Source organism: Eublepharis macularius, chromosome 19 (genome assembly GCF_028583425.1).
Source record: "Eublepharis macularius isolate TG4126 chromosome 19, MPM_Emac_v1.0, whole genome shotgun sequence".
NCBI lineage: Eukaryota > Metazoa > Chordata > Lepidosauria > Squamata > Eublepharidae > Eublepharis > Eublepharis macularius.
The window spans coordinates 3,517,361-3,536,804 of NC_072808.1; the positions used below are offsets into that span (position 1 = coordinate 3,517,361).

The 19,444-nt window shown below is 42.3% G+C and overlaps 1 protein-coding gene across 1 annotated transcript in view; it reads right to left on the reverse strand.

Moving 5' to 3' along the window:
• SLC4A8 (solute carrier family 4 member 8) overlaps positions 1 to 18,248 on the reverse strand; it is a 49,912-nt gene extending 31,664 nt beyond the window's left edge. The window contains exons 1-4 of the mRNA XM_055003235.1: positions 18,173 to 18,248; positions 10,181 to 10,318; positions 8,657 to 8,792; positions 4,003 to 4,163 (exon numbers count right to left, since the gene is read on the reverse strand). Coding sequence (XP_054859210.1) covers positions 4,003 to 4,163; positions 8,657 to 8,792; positions 10,181 to 10,289 — 406 coding nt within the window. The 5' untranslated portion in view covers positions 10,290 to 10,318; positions 18,173 to 18,248. The remainder of the gene's footprint in view (positions 1 to 4,002; positions 4,164 to 8,656; positions 8,793 to 10,180; positions 10,319 to 18,172) is intronic.
• Positions 18,249 to 19,444: the final 1,196 nt, after the last annotated feature.

Here is a 19,444-nt window from a genome sequence, read left to right on the forward strand (position 1 = left end):
GGAAGAGTTACATCCTCCCCTTCTCCAGAAATGGGGTACTGAGCCATATTTCTCTACCATCATGGTGACTTTTTTAGAGCGAAAGAACTCTTCTGGCATGCTTATCACGAAACATCTGTGAAGGTAACAGTCAGGACAACTCAGATTTTCTACCAAAATGAAAGTTCTCCTACCACTTAGGGCCAAACTACAAGTGACGAATGACACTTGAACGGCAAGTGTATTCCTCCCTGTTCACTTGAGCTCCACTCAATCCACTTGCCGTTCAAGTGTCATCCGTCATTTGTAGCTTGGCCCTTGGTGGCTGAACCTCTTAAGAACAAGCTATGTGAGAGTTCCAACTGAGTGCAGAAGTTCCCATCTTTACCCACTCAGTCATACAGCAAGTTTAATATTACTGTGCCCTTCCCTGAAATTTCCAGGAGGGTGATAACATCCAGGTTTTGCCCACAGCCAGATTCTACAAAGGAATGTATCTTCATATGGTACCTGCTTAGATAGGGACTGCATGATTATCAATTTTTACTGTCTTTGGGTGGCAAGTGAGCACCCCCAGCCTCGCCCCCCCCCCAGCCCCGCAAAATGCCATTAAAAATACCCATGCCAACAATCCCAGAGAAACAATTACAGGAATGCACTTTTACCCCATGTCAGCTACTGTTTTTAAAAATAAAGGGCCAGAAACAACAACAGTGGCATGGCATGAGCCACAGAAATCAATGCTGAGCAAGTTTGCATTGCAGAATGCTAGAATGTAAACAATCCCTCCCTCTATTCCAGGAAAGCAGACGTTGTCCTCACTGGAATGATTAAACAACATGTCTGCAACCTCATTCTGAATAATGCAATTTGCTTCTGCAACCCTGAGTCAGTTTTATTTCTATGCACATCTAATCAAATTTATAAGCAATCTGCAACACAATGTCTCACTGAGAAGTCTTGGGTAATTTACTGTTCTTGGCAACACTCACAGGAAAGAAATGTGCTAAGAATGGAACTGACATCATCATATACCAAAAGGCTTGAACGGAACCTTGCCAATCAAGAATCCATTTCTACAAGCTGATTTCCTGGAAGGAAGTGGAGTGGGGGGGGGGGGCAAGCACCATTATCTCTTTCATAGGAATGCATTACTTTGGTTATCAGGCAAGCAATGGCACAAAGACAGCCCACTCCAATTAAATCCTGCTTGGTCAATTAGCCTTTAATCAAGGCAACTTACAGAGTGATTCCGCACACGTTGGATAATGCACTTCCAATCCTCTTTATAGATAATTTGGAATGGATTTTTTTGTGTGCAGAACAAAAAATCCACCTCAAACAATTGATAAAGTGCATTATCCAACGTGTGCGGAATCAGCCACAGTTTCTGCTTATCAAATGATGGGGATTTAACAACTCAGGACTGGCTTTTCCATTATGCACTGCTTATAAACATCTCAGTTTGATGCTGCAATGGACCCAACAAGAGGCAGTGGGGGCCCACTGATATCTTGTGGAACTCATTCATAGATGGGGCTTGCAAGGTTGCCAGTTGCGAGAGGCCAGCTTTTATATTACTTTTTTTTAAAAAAGCAAGTTCTTACCAAAGTAGTGATTTTATGACTTGTTAAATCTCTTAGCAATATTTATAAGAACTATAAGCCAGACAATCCCTACATGACTTTTAGGGGGGAGGGGGAGAAAGCATACCACTTGTAATGCCCATGAAAGAAGCATGATAAATCAAGATGGCTCCATGGTCATCTTGGTTTCCTCTGGGCACGTTGGCAATCTCTCTCTTTCAACTGAGGGCCAAGCTACAAGTGATGAATGACACTTGAACAGCAAGTGTATTCCTCCCTGTTCACTTGCCCTCCACTTGCCCTCCACTCAATCCACTTGCCATTCAAGTATCATTCGTCACTTGTAGCTTGGCCCTCACTCTCTCAACTGAGTCACTGTGCCATGTGCTGAGAAGAGTGAAAGAAGGCGGAGTGGGAAACTTTTCCCTTCACTCCATATATACAAAGGTTGGTTGGCATTCAACAGTGGTAGGGAGAGAAAAAAACACTATGTGCACCAAAGTACTCTGGTAATTTAAAAGGTTACAGTTGAATATTTAATATAAATAGTTCTATCTTATATTATTGTGTGTTTGGTAAGGAGGTGGAGACGAAATATAGTAGTCACAGGAATCTTTTGGTTGGTGGTAATTGTGGATGTGGCTCTCTTAACCACAAACTGAGTAACAATATATTAAATGAATTGATTAAAACGCATGTAATTAATTGACTACGGCTGCAATCCTAAGGACACATTCCTGGGTGTAAGCCCCATTGAATAACATGGAACTTACTTCCAAATAGACCTGTTTAGGATTGCTCCCTATGATTCCATTAACTATCTGTAAGCCCTAGATGTAGCTCAAATATAAAAGGTAAAGGTAGTCCCCTGTGCAAGCACCGAGTCATTACTGACCCATGGGGGGACGTTGCATTATGACGTTTTCTTGGCAGACTTTTTACGGGATGGTTTGTCATTGCCTTCCTCAGTCATCTACACTTTACCCCCAGGAAACTGGGTCCTCAGTTTACCGACCTCGGAAGGATGGAAGGCTGAGTCAACCTTGAGCCGGCTACCTGAACCTGACTTCCGCAGGGATCGAACTCAGGTTGTGAGCAGAGCTTGGACTGCAGTACTGCAGCTTACCACTCTGCGCCACGGGGCTCTTGTATAGTTCAAATAAGATGTGTTAAATAAGTAATGTCATTTTCCAAAAATAACAAAAATTAATTAAGAAATATTACCTAAGGAAACTATGGAATCTATTTAGTTGAAAACAAAAATGTGTGCTGCTTAGCTCAAGCAATTCATATGCATTTTCTACAGGAAAAATTTCAATGGCAAATTGGTAAAGTATTTTAAGCTGGTATTTAACTTTAATTAATCAATCAGTTCATCATGAGCATACATGTTCCATGTTGCAAAATTTAATCCAAACTTTTACGTTGTTCTTTCCCAAGACTGGCCCTACAGTTAGGCCGTGTGCGGTAGCCCCCTTCCGGCAGCAGATTCACAGCACAAATCCTAAGAAGAGTTACTCCAGTCTGAAATCATTGGGCTTAGTATGGGCTAACTCCTCTTAGGATTGCACTAAAGAGCTACAAACTACCAATTATTTAGTTCACTACTGCACTTTCAGACCCCACTGCTGATCCCTGGGAAAATTGGGTCTTTCCCCTCAAAGTTTGCTAGTCATGGGATTAGACCAGGCAAAATCACTCATTAAGCAGAGAGTGACAGGCATTGAAAGACAAACAGATTTACTTAGAGCACCAGGTTTTATTTCTTCAGATAGTACTAAATATATTGCAGCTCCTGAAGCCTATTTTTACTTTCTTGAATCCAGTAACTCCAGAAGGGCATTTACTTTAGCTAGGAGTTCAACTCCCCCCTCTGCCATTCTGGAAGGCAAGTTTAAAGCTGTCCATTACTCTCTTAGGCTTTGCTCCTGTCCCCTAAGAGAAATTGACTCAATGGAGCACATCTTCTTTAACTGCCCAAGACGTAGTAAAATTAGAGCGGAAACCATCAGTCCACTAGTAGAAATAATCCCTGCAAGTTCAAATAAAATCAAACTTGATTATCTTTTGTCTGATCGGAATCACCAGACAACACGTCAAGTAGCAAGATTCTGTGCCCAGGTCTACAAGCAACATAAATCACATAAGGCAGACTGAATGTATTTTAACCTTTTAAACAACTAATTTATGATGATCTTATTTTTCTACTCTTATACTTATTCATCGTTCTTCTCCTGTATCCAGTCTCAACTGTTTTTAAACTGATTTGCAAATGGTTTTATATGTGCTGGTCGCAGACTGTAATAATAAACTTAACTTGACCCCACTGCTGAAAAAGGACTATTTGGATTTTCTACACGGCACTAAAATATCTCCTCTTCGGCCTTTGCCTTTCTTTTTTCCCCCTTTTCTTTCAAAAATTATCCCAGACCAGCACCTGCAATTTCCTCTATGCTGTTTGCACACATATCCAGAAGAACAATCCCGTTGATGATGCAGCTCCTCAGTTCAAAGAGACTGTGTAAAGAGAGAGTAGCCACATACGGTTTGCTCCAACGCTCCCCGCCGTCTTCTACGTCTTCCTCGAACTTCAGCCACCTGCAGGGGATGCACGCCGACATAAAAACAAATTAGCAGGAGCAGAAAATCACTTACGCAGTATGCTCACAATCCCGAATCCACCGTTTTCTGGAATGCTCGCACTAGCTCTAATAAATCGAGGGACGTTTTTTACATAATGTTAACGAGCTGTAGTTGCCGTTTAGATAGGGCAAAAAACCCGTATGTGCTTATTCTTCGTGAGCCCTAGTATCTCCAGTTCATTCACTGGCTTTGCATACTGAGTGACTATTGATAAAATGATCCCAGGAACCAGCTCCGCATACAAAATCTGCCAAACACTTTGCCCTAAAAAAAAAATGGATACTGGCCCATGATAACATGTCATAACAGAGCCAGCATGGTGTAATGGCTAGAGTGTTGGGCTAGGATCTGAGCAAGCCAGGCTCAAATCTCTGCTTAAAATATACTTTTATTTTGCAAATCTGAAATGACAGCCCTATTAAGCAAAGCAAAAGTTACTGTGGCTAATCAGGAAAATCCTGGTTCTGGCTCAATGCTTGCGTACAGCCTCTGTTACCTGAGAAATATTTGCATGCTGAGGCGCGAATGGCTACTGCTGAATTGAAAGCAATAGGTTATGCGACAAGTGGCCATTAAGGAATGATTTATTGCCGATAAATACAGTGCTACTGAGTCCCCTGCTGCAGTCTCTCTTTCCTTGCACTCTCCCCGGTCATTGACAAAGGGACAAGTTCGTGTCTGTCAATGGCAGGATGTGAGGGCAAGTCAAGAGAGGCCGCAGCAGGGGACTCTGGATTACAGCTTCTACTCAGGGCCAAGCTACACATGACGAATGACACTTGAACGGCAAGTGTATTTCTCCCTGTTCACTTGCCCTCCACTCAATCCACTTGCCGTTCAAGTGTCATTCGTCATGTGTAGCTTGGCCCTCAGTGCTTTTGGGGGAAGCTATCTACCATGAGCTGCTAAAACCAGAGTTAAATGCTCATGGGCAAAGCTGAAAAAGAAAGCAGGCAAAGTATTGACAAGAAACGGACCAAGACAACCGGTTGCTCCAACGAGATATTCATATTGATCAGGAAGTTAAATATCGGCAAGGATAACCAGTACTAGGCCCTGACATGGATAGCCCAGGTGAGCCCGATCTTGTCAGATCTCAAAAGCTAAGCAGGGTTGGCCTTGGCTAGGAATTGGATGGGAAACCTCCAAAGAAAAACAGGGTTGCAGAGGCAGGCAATGGCAAACCACCTCTGTTAGTCTCTTGCCATGAAAACCTCACCAGGGGTTGCCATAAGTCAGCTATGACTTGAGGGCACTCTCCACCACCAACCAGTCCTAGATTCAGCAGTGGAGCTGGATGAAGGTACGAGGCAACCACCTACCTTTCATCAGCTGATTCTTTAAGATCCCTTGCATTTATTTAGATATTTATGCCCCATTTTTCTCCCCAACGGGAATCCCAAGTAGCTTTTATTCTTCCATCTTCTATTTCATCTTCATAACCACCATGCTGTGAGGGAGGCTAGGTTGAGAGTACTAGCCAATTCCGCACATGGTGGATAATGCACTTTCAATGCACATTATCAATCGTTTGAGGTGGATTTTTTGTTCCACACACACAAAAATCTGTTCCAAATGATCTATAAAGAGGATTGGAAGTGCATTATCCAACGTGTGCAGAATCACTCAGAGTGACTGCCCCAAGGTCACCCAGCAAGCTTTCATGGTACAGTCAGGTTTTGAACCCGGATTGCCAAGGTTCAGGACTCTGCCCTCTACACCACTCTGGTTGTTTGACACACTGTACTGCCAACCTTAATTGATACCTGTTAAAGGGGGGGGGGATTTTTTTAAGGTACTCTGCGTTCAAATTACATTTCCCAACAACTGTTGCACACATTAACTAAGACACCAAAAACAGTGATCCAAGAAGATAAATGAGCTTTTATTATAATAAAAGACCCAGATGCAAATGCCTTCATTAAGACACTTGTATAAAATAATAGTCACAGCAGAGAGTCTTATATACTTTTTTTACAGCTAATTGTTTACAGGATAAAAGATCAAAGGTTAACACAGGGTTTAAACAAAGAATTCTTTGGAAATGCTGTCTTCAGGAATTATGGCACCTGATGGGTCTAGATGACAAGACAGTAAATACTTCTTGATATAAACATGTCAAGAGGTTTGACACCTTCTCCTACAGTGTGGGTTTTAGAGACTGCTTTCCAAGGCTATATTTTGATTAGAAGAAAAGAAAACACAAGAGATGTTGACATTCTTGTATCTACCGTAAGGTTACTCTGACTTTTTAACAATGAGACTGCTTAGCTAAGGAAGAACGTTCCCCGAATGTGTGTCCAGGCCTGCTTCGATAACACTCATAATGAGTGAAAGGGTATAAAATTCCCTAACCATACCACTTGGGGAGGATTGAGCAACATGTTCTTGTCTTTGCAGAGGTTCAGCATAACCCAAGTTTCATGAAATCCTGATCCCAGCAGACAACTAGACTGAATTCTACCCGTGTCACAAACGAAAAGCGGTAGGAGGAGATGCCAATCACCAGCTCAGTTGCCATCCCTTTATCGCTGCTCTGCAAAGGCGACTGATGTGGCACGCTGCCAATGCTTCAGTCAGCATGAATGGCTGCCAACCATGTCTTGCCAGTAGATGGCATCCTCCGACCGCAAGGCAAACAGCAGCAGCAATAGGATTGTTATGGGGGGGGGGATCTCTTAATTCTTATTTACCCAATTGCTTCCTAAAATCCAACAATCCTTTTCTAATCAATTCCTATCTGGTCAAAGAGAAATTGTGAATAGAGCAGGGGCAGGAAGGGAAGTTCTGCCAAATTTCAGAATTTTCTGTAGACGCTCAATGTCTTCCCGAGCTTTCCCATCTTCCTGCTAGATGGGTGTATAATATAAACCAATTGCAAGGGCTGAAGTTACAAAAAAAGCATCTTGATTTCTCGTCAAAGAAAAGTGAAAGCGAAATCCTGTTCTCAAATGAGAAAAAAAGAGAATAAGAGGAACCAATGGCTGTGTTTAAAAATTTGGGGAGGGGGAATTCCTCATTCTATAACAACCTGCTGCAGCAATAATTTCTGCAACGGTGATTCTGTGAATGATGAAGCTCTTCTTCTTTGGAGATTTTCAAGCAGAGGCTAGATGGCCATCCATAAGCAATGCTGATTCTATGACTCAGTACGAACTTAGGCAGACTGTGAGAGAGAAGGCAAGAAAAGATGAGCCACTGCTCAGCTCTCGTGGCCCTCTCTTATATGCCCAGGGTAATGCCGACCACCACTTTGGGGTCAGGAAGGAATTTTCCTCCAGGCCAGTTTAGCCAGGGATCCTGGAAGTTTTTTTGCCTTCATCTGGGCATAGAGCAGGGGGTCACTGGATGAGTGTGGGGGGGGTGCAAATTTCTTGCACTGTGCAGGGGATAGGACTAGTTGACCCTTGGAACCCTTCCAGCTCTGTGATTCTATGGTTTTATGAATATGCTTTGGCTTGGCAGGTGACATTTTCTGCTCAGGAATCAGGATATATCTACCCAGATATTCTGAATGGGTTTCAAACTGCATTTAACAAACTTCTGAATTGGGGATGCTCCGAAACTCTGCTCAAAATGATATGGGCAGCAGTTTGGTACTTCTGCAGATGAAAGAAAAAAATGAAACCCTGCCCTCCAGTCATAGTTGACTTACTGCAACCCCTGGTGGGGTTTTCATGGCAAGAGACTAACAGAGGTGGTTTGCCATGGCCTGCCTCTGCAGCCCTGGTCTTTGCTGGAGGTCTCCCATCCAATTACTAGCCAAGGCTGACCCTGCTTAGCTTCTGAGATCTGATGAGATCAGGTTCTCCTGGACTATCCAGTTCAGGGCACTTCTGCAGATAGCAGACAAAAAAAAAAGTCTTAATTGGGGAATCCAGAACAACTCTTCTGCAGGTCTGGAAGCTATCCTCTCAGAGTTGGTCTTCTAACAAATGTTGGCATGATACTAACACTGTTATATCACGCTGACACGAAAAGCTTCTGTATATGCCATGTGGTCTACAACATTGCTTCTAGAAAGTCATCATTAATACCCAGTAGATTCCGTTATGTTTCTTGTACAACTGGGGCATCTGGAATGGATTCCATAATGGGTAGAGAAAGCATGGTAGAAACCCAGAGGGGAAATGTGAGTTCCCCAAACTAATTCCAGAGTGGAAGTGGGTAATTCTGCCCACCTCTTCTCCAAACCTTGCACAGTTCACATGTGTGGAGTTACTGCAGTAGTAACATCTTGGCAGTTTATATCACAAAACAGGATCCCATGCAATGGTAATAGCAACAGAAATGCAGTCTGTGTGATCGGCTTTCTGTCTTCCTGTGAAGGGAAATGCTATCAGGGCCTTTTGGGAGGTCTCTCTACGTATGTTTCCAGTTAGCACTATGGAGGCAAAAGGACAGCACAAGAGGCTAACTTGCAGCCATTGCTATCTTACTGCTTTTACCTTGCTGTTTCCTTCCATTCTGCATCTTCGCCCTCTTTCAAACAGATCTCATCCATTTCAGTGAATAAATCGTGGGGGACGTGCTCCTCATCCTCCTCCATCCCCAGGATAAACTGAACTCGCTGAGATGGGGTATCTAATAAAAGCGGAACAAAGCCTTGGTCAGGCTACAAGTCCAGGCAACATGATAAATCGCTTTTTTTAAAAAAGTCCTGCTGCAGCAGCCGAAGCCCTGTGATGCCTTTAGGCATGGAACCAACTTGTAGCACCTCGCCACAGAAACCCACGGCTAATACAGTGAGAGCACTGCTAATGAAGGTGTAGCAAAGATACCAACTTCCCTGCAGGTTTGTGCTGTTTAAGGCCAAGCCAGAAGAGAGAAGAGCCATACTGGCAATAACAAAAAGAGTCACAAACGTTTGCACTATTTTGTACAACAATCCATCTTCGGAATTGCAGCATATAGGCCGACTCAGGGCCAAGCTACACATGACGAATGACACTTGAACTGCGAGTGCATTTCTCCCTGTTCACTTGCCCTCCACTCAATCCACTTGCCGTTCAAGTGTCATTCGTCATGTGTAGCTTGGCCCTCAGCTATTCAGCCCATAATGACTTAGGGCCAAGCTACACATGACGAATGACACTTGAACGGGAGTGGAGGGCAAGTGAACAGGGAGAAATACACTCGCCGTTCAAGTGTCATTCGTCATGTGTAGCTTGGCCCTCAGCTATTCAGCCCATAATGACTTAGGGCCAAGCTACACATGACGAATGACACTTGAACGGCGAGCGTATTTCTCCCTGTTCACTTGCCCTCCACTCAATCCACTTGCCGTTCAAGTGTCATTCGTCATGTGTAGCTTGGCCCTCAGCTATTCAGCCCATAATGACTTAGGGCCAAGCTACACAAGACGAATGACACTTGAACGGCGAGTGTATTTCTCCCTGTTCACTTGCCCTCCACTCAATCCACTTGCCGTTCAAGTGTCATTCGTCATGTGTAGCTTGGCCCTCAGCTATTCAGCCCATAATGACTTAGGGCCAAGCTACACATGACGAATGACACTTGAACGGCGAGTGTATTTCTCCCTGTTCACTTGCCCTCCACTCAATCCACTTGCCGTTCAAGTGTCATTCGTCATGTGTAGCTTGGCCCTCAATTAATTAAGGTCAAAACAGAGGCAAAACTGGGATAGCCACAACTTCTGTTAAATTTCACCTTAAAAGGGGCCATGTTCAGGTTAGCCGAGGAGTTACAGTAACAATACAGTGTTACTTATGATTTTATTTATTTACATTATTTATAGTCTGCCTTTCTCACTGGGACTTAAGGGGGATTACACAGGGTGCGCCAATACCATCAATAGGATGAAAGATCCAATAAACGCTGCACTAGGATACGTATTGTAGAAGTATGGAATAAACCAGAAATCTGAAAACGGAAGTGAAACTTAAGTATTAGCATGATGTGTTGAACAAGGCAGTACACAGTAGGGTCCAACGTGTGCAGTGCACACGTACCGTGAGACTCTTCTTGATCTTCTTGGATGCTCTCCTTTGCCCGCTCTCGTACCCTGTGTTTCTTGCCATGGGTTCTGTGATGTCTGTGGCCCTGTCTCACCAAAGGCATCCGTACCCCAACGTACAGCGTCCTGTGCCCTGGAATGAAGCAGACATATTTAGCTTTGCTATCACTGCAGAAGAGGATCTCGTCATTCAGCAATGCCCCCTCTTGACGGGCAACACAGCGCATTCCCAGTTCAGCCACAATACACTCCCCAGCTGGCCACAGGCAACTCTTCCGCACTAGATTACCTGTTGTCCTAATAGGCTAAAAATAAGTAAGGTAGAATGTTTATGTTCCCAGACACGTGATAAGCTTTGGATCTTTGTGCGTGATGTATTTTTAGATCTGTTTTTATTTTTTCTGTACTGCTGCATTTTATTGGTTATACATGATGCATTGGTTTTAAAAGTAATCTTAAAATACTGTTGATGCTTTCTGATTTCATGGTTCACCTGTTGCTGTCTTAATTTCCTCTCTGATTTGTACCCGGTTTTGATGTGATGTTGAATTTGCTTTTTTAAAATAGGACTTTTTATGGTTTTAATTGTGTATTTAATTAATTGTAAGCTGCCCCGAGAACCCAAGAAATATGAAACCGGTTCCACTGCCACCAGCGGATACTCATGCAGATGTGTCAATTTGGTCCTTCTGGAAAAGGAGGCATCTCTTTTACTTTCCAATCAGAATCAGAGTTGGGAGGGGCCATAGAGACCTTCTAGTCCAACCCCCTGCCCAATGCAGGATGAGCCTAAAGCATCCCTGACAAATATTCATCCAGACTCTTCTTGAAAACTGCTAGTGAAGGGGAGCTCACCACCTCCCTAGGCAGCTGATTCCACCTTTGAACTACTCTGACCATGAAAAAGTTTTTCCTAATATCCAGCCGGTACCTTTCTGCATGTAATTTAAGCCCGTGGCTTCGGGTCCTATCCTCTGCTGCCAACTGGAACAGCTCCTTGCCCTCCTCCAAATGACAACCTTTCAAATATTTAAAGAGAGCAATCATGCCCCCCCTAAATCTCCTCTAAGCTAAACATTCCCAAGGCCCTCAGCCTTTCCTCGTAGGGCTCGGTCTCCAGACCCCTGATCATCCTCGCAGCTCTCTTCTTCACCCTCTTGATTTTGTCCACGTCCTTTTTGAAGTGAGGCCTCCAGAACTGCACACAGTACTCCAGCTGCGGCCTGACCAAGGCAGTATAGAGAGGGACTATGACCTCCTGCAATTTCGATGCAATGGCCCTCTTGATACAACCCAAGACTGAGTTTGCCTTTTTTGCCACCGCATCACACTGACTGCTCATAGTTAGTTTACAGTCCACTCTTACCCCAAGATCTCTTTCGCAAACACGCTTGTTCAAACGTGCCCATCTGAGAGCAAGAATTGACTGTGGCAACCCAATTGCAGAGCTGCTCCTTGGCAGCTGTATTAATACCATCTGCCATCCTGTACCAACAGGGAAACAGCAATACAGCACTCTCAGCACCACTCTGCTGGTTCTCCAGTGGGCTCTAGCTTTAAACTCTGACAACCTAACCCGAATCTCATTCTGGAATGAAAGTCTAATGCAGCTGATAACATACTCTATGACACCCTTTCCTTTCCTTTTCAGAGCTCCTACGATCAAATGATCTTGAGCAATGACTAATAGAATAATAAATTAATTTCTTTTTTTTTTAACTTTTTATTTTGCATTTTTATATAACTTTTTCCAAAACTACAAATAACCAAATTAAACAACAGCATAATGGGCAATACATGGAAGAGATGAAAACCTTGATGTTTTAACAAACAGCCAATATTAACATTGAAAACAATACACTGAGTATAAGAAGTCACATTATAGCAAAGAAGCTAAGTGTATGTAAATCTACGTTAGGTAACTGATTGGTATTATGACAATAGGTTAAAAATGGTAGCCATTGTACAAGAAAGCACGATTGATATTGTGGATTATCTAAGCCTTTAAGGTGATCCGCTATTTTTTCCATTATGAATTATGGAATTCATAATTATGAATTATAATTCCATTATAAATTAATTTCTAAAGGAAAATATGCTAGACAGAAATTTAGCAACCAACAAGGTTATATTTGGACCACTATTTAGCATCAGATAGGGAAGAATCTCCCCCCTGAGAATGATTAGCCAGAGCACAAGATAAAAGAGGTAAAATACAACCATTTGTAAAAACAATAAAAAGAGGACACTCCAATATTTTATGAGATGAACAGAGCAATCCTAAGAAGAGTTACTCCAGTCCAAACCCATTTAGGATTGCACTGAAAGTGTCAATTTTACCCTGACCACAAGAACAAAGTTGATCTGAGGTATGAGTAGTAGAAAAGAGCAAGAGTCCAGGAGCACCTATAAAGCTAACAAAATTTGTGATAGGATATGAGCTTTGGTGCTGAAGAAGTGAGCTGTGGCTCGTGAAACCTCCTATCCTACCACAAATTTTGTTAGCCATATAGGCGCTCCTGAACTCCTGCTCTTTTCTACTGCTACAGACAGACTAACTGAAGAAGTGAGCTCGCTGAACTGCTTTGCCTAATATGCGCAAGAAATATAGCAACGGAAAGCTGAGAGGGACAGGAAAAGTTTTGCGGAACCAGCAACCCTCAGGTAAGAACTTCTATCAGAGGGATTGGAACAGATACAGCTGTAGCACAGAAGTTTGCTGTAAATACAATTTGGTGAGTTTAGGATGGTAACCAGATGCATGTTGATATGTTTTGTGATCAGTAGGTTTCCACTATAAGGTGGACTTACAGTTTTGATCACAGGTCTGTCACGGAGTCAGCCCTGACTGTGAAAACAGGTTCCAGTTCCACAAGTTTAGGGTCTGGTCTGGATCCCGTGGCATTTATTTCTATAAAATTGGGAATATTGTGACATTTTGTTGCTCTGCTCTTTATTATTAATTTAACAGCATTGGGTCAGGCTGGATCCAAAAAAAGAGAGTAAAGAGAACAAAGCAGAGGAAGAAGCTACAAAGAAAAATTTTCACCTTTGTACTGAGATGGGCCTCCTCTTGAGGGTGACTTTCAGTAAAAAAGGAATTATTTATAGGAACTGACACCCTGCTTGCTTTGAGTGGGATTTGATAAAGACTAGAAGCACGGGAGAGACACCATTGATCTCAAAATCCTACTGAGAAGATTATCGCTATAAGCCACCTTGAGGATCTGTCTCAGGCTAAGTGCAAGTTAGAAATGTATACATAAAGAAATAAATCTGTCTTTTCTTTGGATGGTTCTCCCGTGTTGAGGTTGCAATCAACATCTGAAATTACAGTAAATTGAAAATTTGGCTTTTTGACTTTCAGTCCCCCCTCCCCTTTTTCTATGACTGAAACCAAGGTTACTTCATCATAGGGTTAATCAGGGCTTTTTTTCAGCTGGAACGCAGTGGAACAGAGTTCCGGAACCTCTTGAAAATGGTCACATGGCCGGTGGCCCCGCCCCCTGATCTCCAGACAGACGGGAGTTTAGATCGCTGGATGGATAAATAAATAAATCTGATTTCACAACCTGCCACTTCATTTCTCCAGTCCTGAGACTTTGAATGGGATGTTTGTCTCTGCTCTACAGAAACGATTCTTGACCATTTACACATTATATTTCAGAAAGAAAACTCATCCCAGTACGTATCTTCAGTTCTCTTCTTCTACCCATTCACAATAGGAAAAAAGTAAGAAGTGAATTAAGTTGCATTTTTTTTTTAACTCCATACCTCCATTATCTACCCTTTGTGCTGAACAAGTAATACAGAGGGCGGGCACAAGCCTCCAGGCAGCACCAACAGCAACACCTGTTGAACTTCCTGAAAGAAGCTATCCCTTGGCAGCGCCAGAAGAACTCGTTCTTGGCTCTCCAAGCACAATCTCATAATTCTCTGCTTGGGCAAACAACCACTTATAAGTGTCATCTATTGAAGTGATCAGGGTAATGTCAGAGCAGTGAAGGATAAAATGGGAGAGCCCTTTTAAAAAGTAATAATCATGTTAACTACATTTTGATCAGATTTTAATGGTTATAGTTCTTGTGGATTTATTTCCCATTGCAAGCTATCTTGAACTAACACTTTATGGCAAGACAGACAGAAAAGTATGAAGCTATATATAAAGTTATCCCAAACAACTTCATATGACTTCTTAAGAAGGCTTGAAAATTCTAGTCTGAAAAGTCTCTGTTTAGACATCAGAAACAAACCAGGGTTTGTTTGTGATAAGCAAACATTATTTTCAAGTTTGCCCCCTCTTCCTCTCTCCTCCCTTCCCACACTATGCCAAGATCAAAGAATTCCTGCTTTAGAAAGCCGCTGATCTAACTCTTTGGATTTGTTGTGATATCCAAATATAATAGTTAAATAAATTAAAGTTTCTTTAGAAAGCCGCTGATCTAACTCTTTGGATTTGTTGTGATATCCAAATATAATAGTTAAATAAATTAAAGTTTCCTTCTCAGTAACTTGTATTCCAAACAAGGAATAAATGATAGTTTAGAATCCCCGTCTGTGAGGAAGAAACAAATTTCGATTTGTTCAGGCATGCGCATTTGAATATCCAATCATGATGAAACACATAAAAAGAAGGAGGGATCACATGAGCCCAGCAATAAAGCATGTTTTGTTTGTCCACTCCACTTTTAAAAACTCCCTCCCTACTTTCTTGCAGGACTATAGGAGCAAAGATCAAACATTTTGTGTAGATCAGCATTAAGTTGTGTGGATATGATTTCTGAAACGTTTTGCTCTGCTATATTTTAATATCACGACGTTTGTTCTTTAGGATTTTATTGCCTCATTGAACTTTGTACTGGTTTCTATCATGAGTCCGGGTAGAATTTTTGTTTTCCTATTCTGGAAAGGTTGCGAGTTGTAAAGCACTATACATGTTTAAATTCTGTTTATGATCAGCGCAGAGGTACATCTTTTCTTTGTCTTTATGCTATAAAAAAGGCCTGTCAGAGCTCTGCTCATTTGCAGTTCCTCTGCATGTGGAAAATTTGCATGGAGCCTTGGAACAGTTTGTGCTGAGGAACAGTTTTATTTGGAGGGACATCTGCAAGCAAAAGAAACAGCAGAATCTATTGGTTGGATAAATATTTGCTAGTCGTCATGGGAGGTATTCACGTTGTCACAAAACATAAGTTGATTGACTTATTAACATGCTGAAGCCATGCTTTTGTGTTTCAGCATCAACAACAGCAACCGCTGCGGCACCCAAAAGATGCTAGTGTCACTCACAAAGTTCCAACAATCTCACAAGCAGAGCTTTAGTTTAGACACTGGCTGTTTTCACACGTCTTTAAAATAGCGCAATACTCAAGATACTCACGGAAGGCTGCCGGCTTCCTCGTGTGATTTTTGATGCCATCTGTTTGCAAGCAACGATGATGGTGCTTTCGTGGCATTTTGTAAATGGATGGCGTCAAAAAATTGCGCGCGGAAGCCCGCAGCCTTCCATGAGTATTGTGCTATTTTAAAGACATGCGAAAACGGCGACTGTTTGGAAATGATTAGCTCAACTTAACTAAGGTTTTGGGGTAAAGGAGAAAAATCCAGTTAAAGAGTTTATTTATTTTCATCATTTATGCCTAGCCTTACTCCCCAGTGGAGACCCAAAGTGGCTTACAACAGTCTCTACTTCTTCATTTTCTCCTCACAACAACCACCCTCTGGGGCAGTTTAGGCTGAAAGTGATAGACCAGGCCAAAGTCTACCCAGCAAGCTTCCATGGCAGGGTGGGGTTCAAAATCCTAGTCTGGGATGGGGGGGGGTCCCAAATCCTAGTCCGACACTCTAACCACTACACCATGCTGTCATGGTTCAGTTTTCTTAAACCAAGAATGGTATCACACAACTGGGAGATATAGTAATATAATGTAATAATTTAGCTGCCCTGAGCTAGGGTTGCCAGCTCCAAGTTGGTAAATTCCTGGAGATCTGGAGGGTGAAACCTGGAGAAACCTGGAGAAAGTGGAGTTTGGGGAGGGAAAGGACCTGGGCATGGCATAATTCCATAGAATCCACCCCGCCCCCCCCAAAGTAGCCATTTTCTCCAGGTGAACTGATCACAGTGGCCTGGAGACCAGTTGTAATTCCGGGAGATCCCCAGCCACTACCTGGAGGCTGGCAACCCTACCCTGAGCCCATCTGTGGGGAGGGTGGGGTATAAATAGAATTAAATAAATAAAAAATCAGTGAAAAACTGCAAAGTGATACTAGTAATATATCAAATTCTAAGAAATAATATAATTAATATCTAAGACATGTACAAAACTACAATAGTCTCAAAATGGGTAAGGCGGCCAAAAATACAATAAATAGTAATACATTCCATTCATTTACCTGGAAATTCAACAAGTTAGAGCAAGAAATGTATCAACAATCTTCAAAGCAGTGAGTGTGGGATACCGTTCTTGGTTTGGGGTTGTTTGTCTGGGAGAGCTTCTCTGTTTTTGGATAGTTCAGTTCCATGGTTACAGGAGTTATGCACAGAATCTAATCTCAGTCCCAGTATTTAGATTTCTGAATCCTGTCAGATTTCACACTTACATAAAAGAAATCAAGTTCATAATTGTCATGGTTTTGAAGGTTTTGTTTAGCACCTGTGAAAATTGACACAATCCAGGGACACAGCCTCTGTTAGCATCATGGCTGCTTTCCTATCACTCCTTTCTAGAAGGCATTCATATTCCACTGTCCATACCTTCCTTCTGTCCCTGCTAGGGCATATACCGAAGACAGCATCCTACACTCTCAGTTCAGCGCTTTATACACTCCCAACAGCAACGCTAAGCCTTCCCTTTCGCCCTCCTAGTGCACCTAGATCCTCCAGCTGTTCCTTAATTTATCTTGTAATGCCAGCAGGCAATAAGAAAGATAACACTACTCTTGTACATTGTTCACTAACTATCATCATCACCATTGCTCTTGAGATGGCACCATCTTGGAGCCCTTTGGGGAGGGCACCGAATTTTAAAGAGCACGGCCCCTAAAATTTGCCACCTGTACAATTTTACCACCTGCGGTAGAAGAAGCACCCGGTAAAAATCATGCTGATCTCATATACACCCTCCACCCGCCTTGTGGAAGGGTAGAAATAGATAAGGGAACTGAGCCGAAGTTCCTAGCCAGTGAAAGCAAATTATAACAATAACAACAATAGCAGCAACAACAACAATAATCCAGAGGAGTCAGCCATGTTAGTCTGTAGTAGCAAAATAGTAAAGAGTCCAGTAGCACCTTTAACCAACTTTACTGTAGCATAAGCTTTCAAGAACCACAGTTCTCTCACAGATTGCATCTGGTACGAAGAGAGCTGTGGTTCTTGAAAGCTTATGCTACAGTAAAGTTGGTTAGTCTTAAAGGTGCTACTGGACTCTTTACTGTTTAACAACAATAATAACATTCAATTTATATACCACCCTTCAGGACAATTTAATGCCACACTCAGAGTGGTTTACAAAGTGTGTTATTATTATCCTCACAACAATCAGCCTGTGAGGTGGGTGAGGCTGAGAGAGCTCTGAGAAGCTGTGACTGACCAAATCCACACCCCACTTCCATAAATCTCCATAACTTTAGCCAGAGCCTTTCCTTCTTCCACCTCAAACACTCAATAAGATCCAAACATATACCAATGGTCAAACATACTAACTTGCTGAGTTTTGAAATAAATTTTCAGGAACTCTCATGCAAAATGCCCCAACTTCCAAATTTTAAATGCAAAATTTGAGTTTTCTCAGCAAATAATCTGAGAATTTTTATGTTGCATAGAATATGAACAGTCCAAGTTAAGTAATGCCCAGGGTGCCCTTCTTGGCATCTGGAACGTTCTACAATAGAAGTTTACGTCAGATTTCAAGTAATTAATGATGATGGATGGCCTGCCAGGAAAACACAGACAGAGAAAGAAACCAACAGCTAGGAATCGTCTCACCTTCCAGCTCTTCTGGCTCATAATGAATATTGACAACATTGCTGGTGCCTCCTTTATCCACAACAGCTTCATCTTCAGGTCTCTGTTAGAAACATAAGCAGCATGTATTAGACAGATAGGTCCTCAGCACCCAGAACCAGATTTAAATTATGTTCCAAGGCCTTATAAGCCTTATGCCCAAAGACTCTATCCTCTCATCTACTGAACTTCCATGCACAAAATGCAGAAATTAACATCCTAAAAAGGCTTACATACATGCAACAGTGTCCATTTTCCATCTTGGCCCACTCTGCTGCCTTTGAAATCATTGCTCTATAAATTGTAGTCTTCTCTGGCAACAGGATGTAATGTAAGAATCTCTCCCTTTGAAATATGGTGTTAGATCAAGCCTGCTTTTTCACTCAAGCTTGTCCAAACCTCCTTTTGATTATAACCCTGTCCTACAAGGATTTTGCCCATGTGGGTCCCCCCAAACCCCAGCACAGCCTTTTTGAGTTGTCAAAGGGTACCCCCTACTACTGTCTTCTCCACCAGAAAAGCTGGTTTGATCCAACCCATTGTCTCACACCATCATGAACTGATCTTATTTCTATTGTAGTTACTACTGGCGTTTTGGGATGTTGTTGGGTTTTGGTGGGGGAGGGGTTTGCATTGATGATGAATTAATTCATAGTACAGGAAAATCAGCTTCCCCGTGAAAATGGATTGGGGTAGGGGGATTCACAGCTTGCAGTCCTTCAGCAAGTCTGACATTGCTGCGGTGTCAACTCTGTTCATTCTCTTGTTAGCATGTATTAGACAGATAGCATGTATTAGTTTTACTTACTGTATCTTATTTATGATTGTGTGACCCACCCTGAGCCTGCTTGCAGGGAGGGCGGGCTAAAAATCCAATAAATAAATAAATACATAAATAAATAAATAGTTTGAAAAGTTGCGTCCACAGTTGCAATGCCTAGACACGCTTCTGGCTGAAATAAGCACAAGCCGTTATTTGCTCTAGAGTCCTGCGGAAGTCAATCTGATTTAATTGCATCCTTTGTTTGAACGGAAAGCTAAGATTCTGAAAAACTGAATGGCTTGGCAACCGATCATCTTTTCCACTCCATTTTCCATGATATAGAACACTGTTGGAGACTCTCTCGGCCCAGTGAGTCATGACAATCAACGCACTGCACAAAAGGGTTACAGGTGAATAAATAGAAACGTCAAATGCAAAGACACTGTGACCAAGAGAATCTTTAGCTAACCACCTCAGGCCTCTTAAGATTC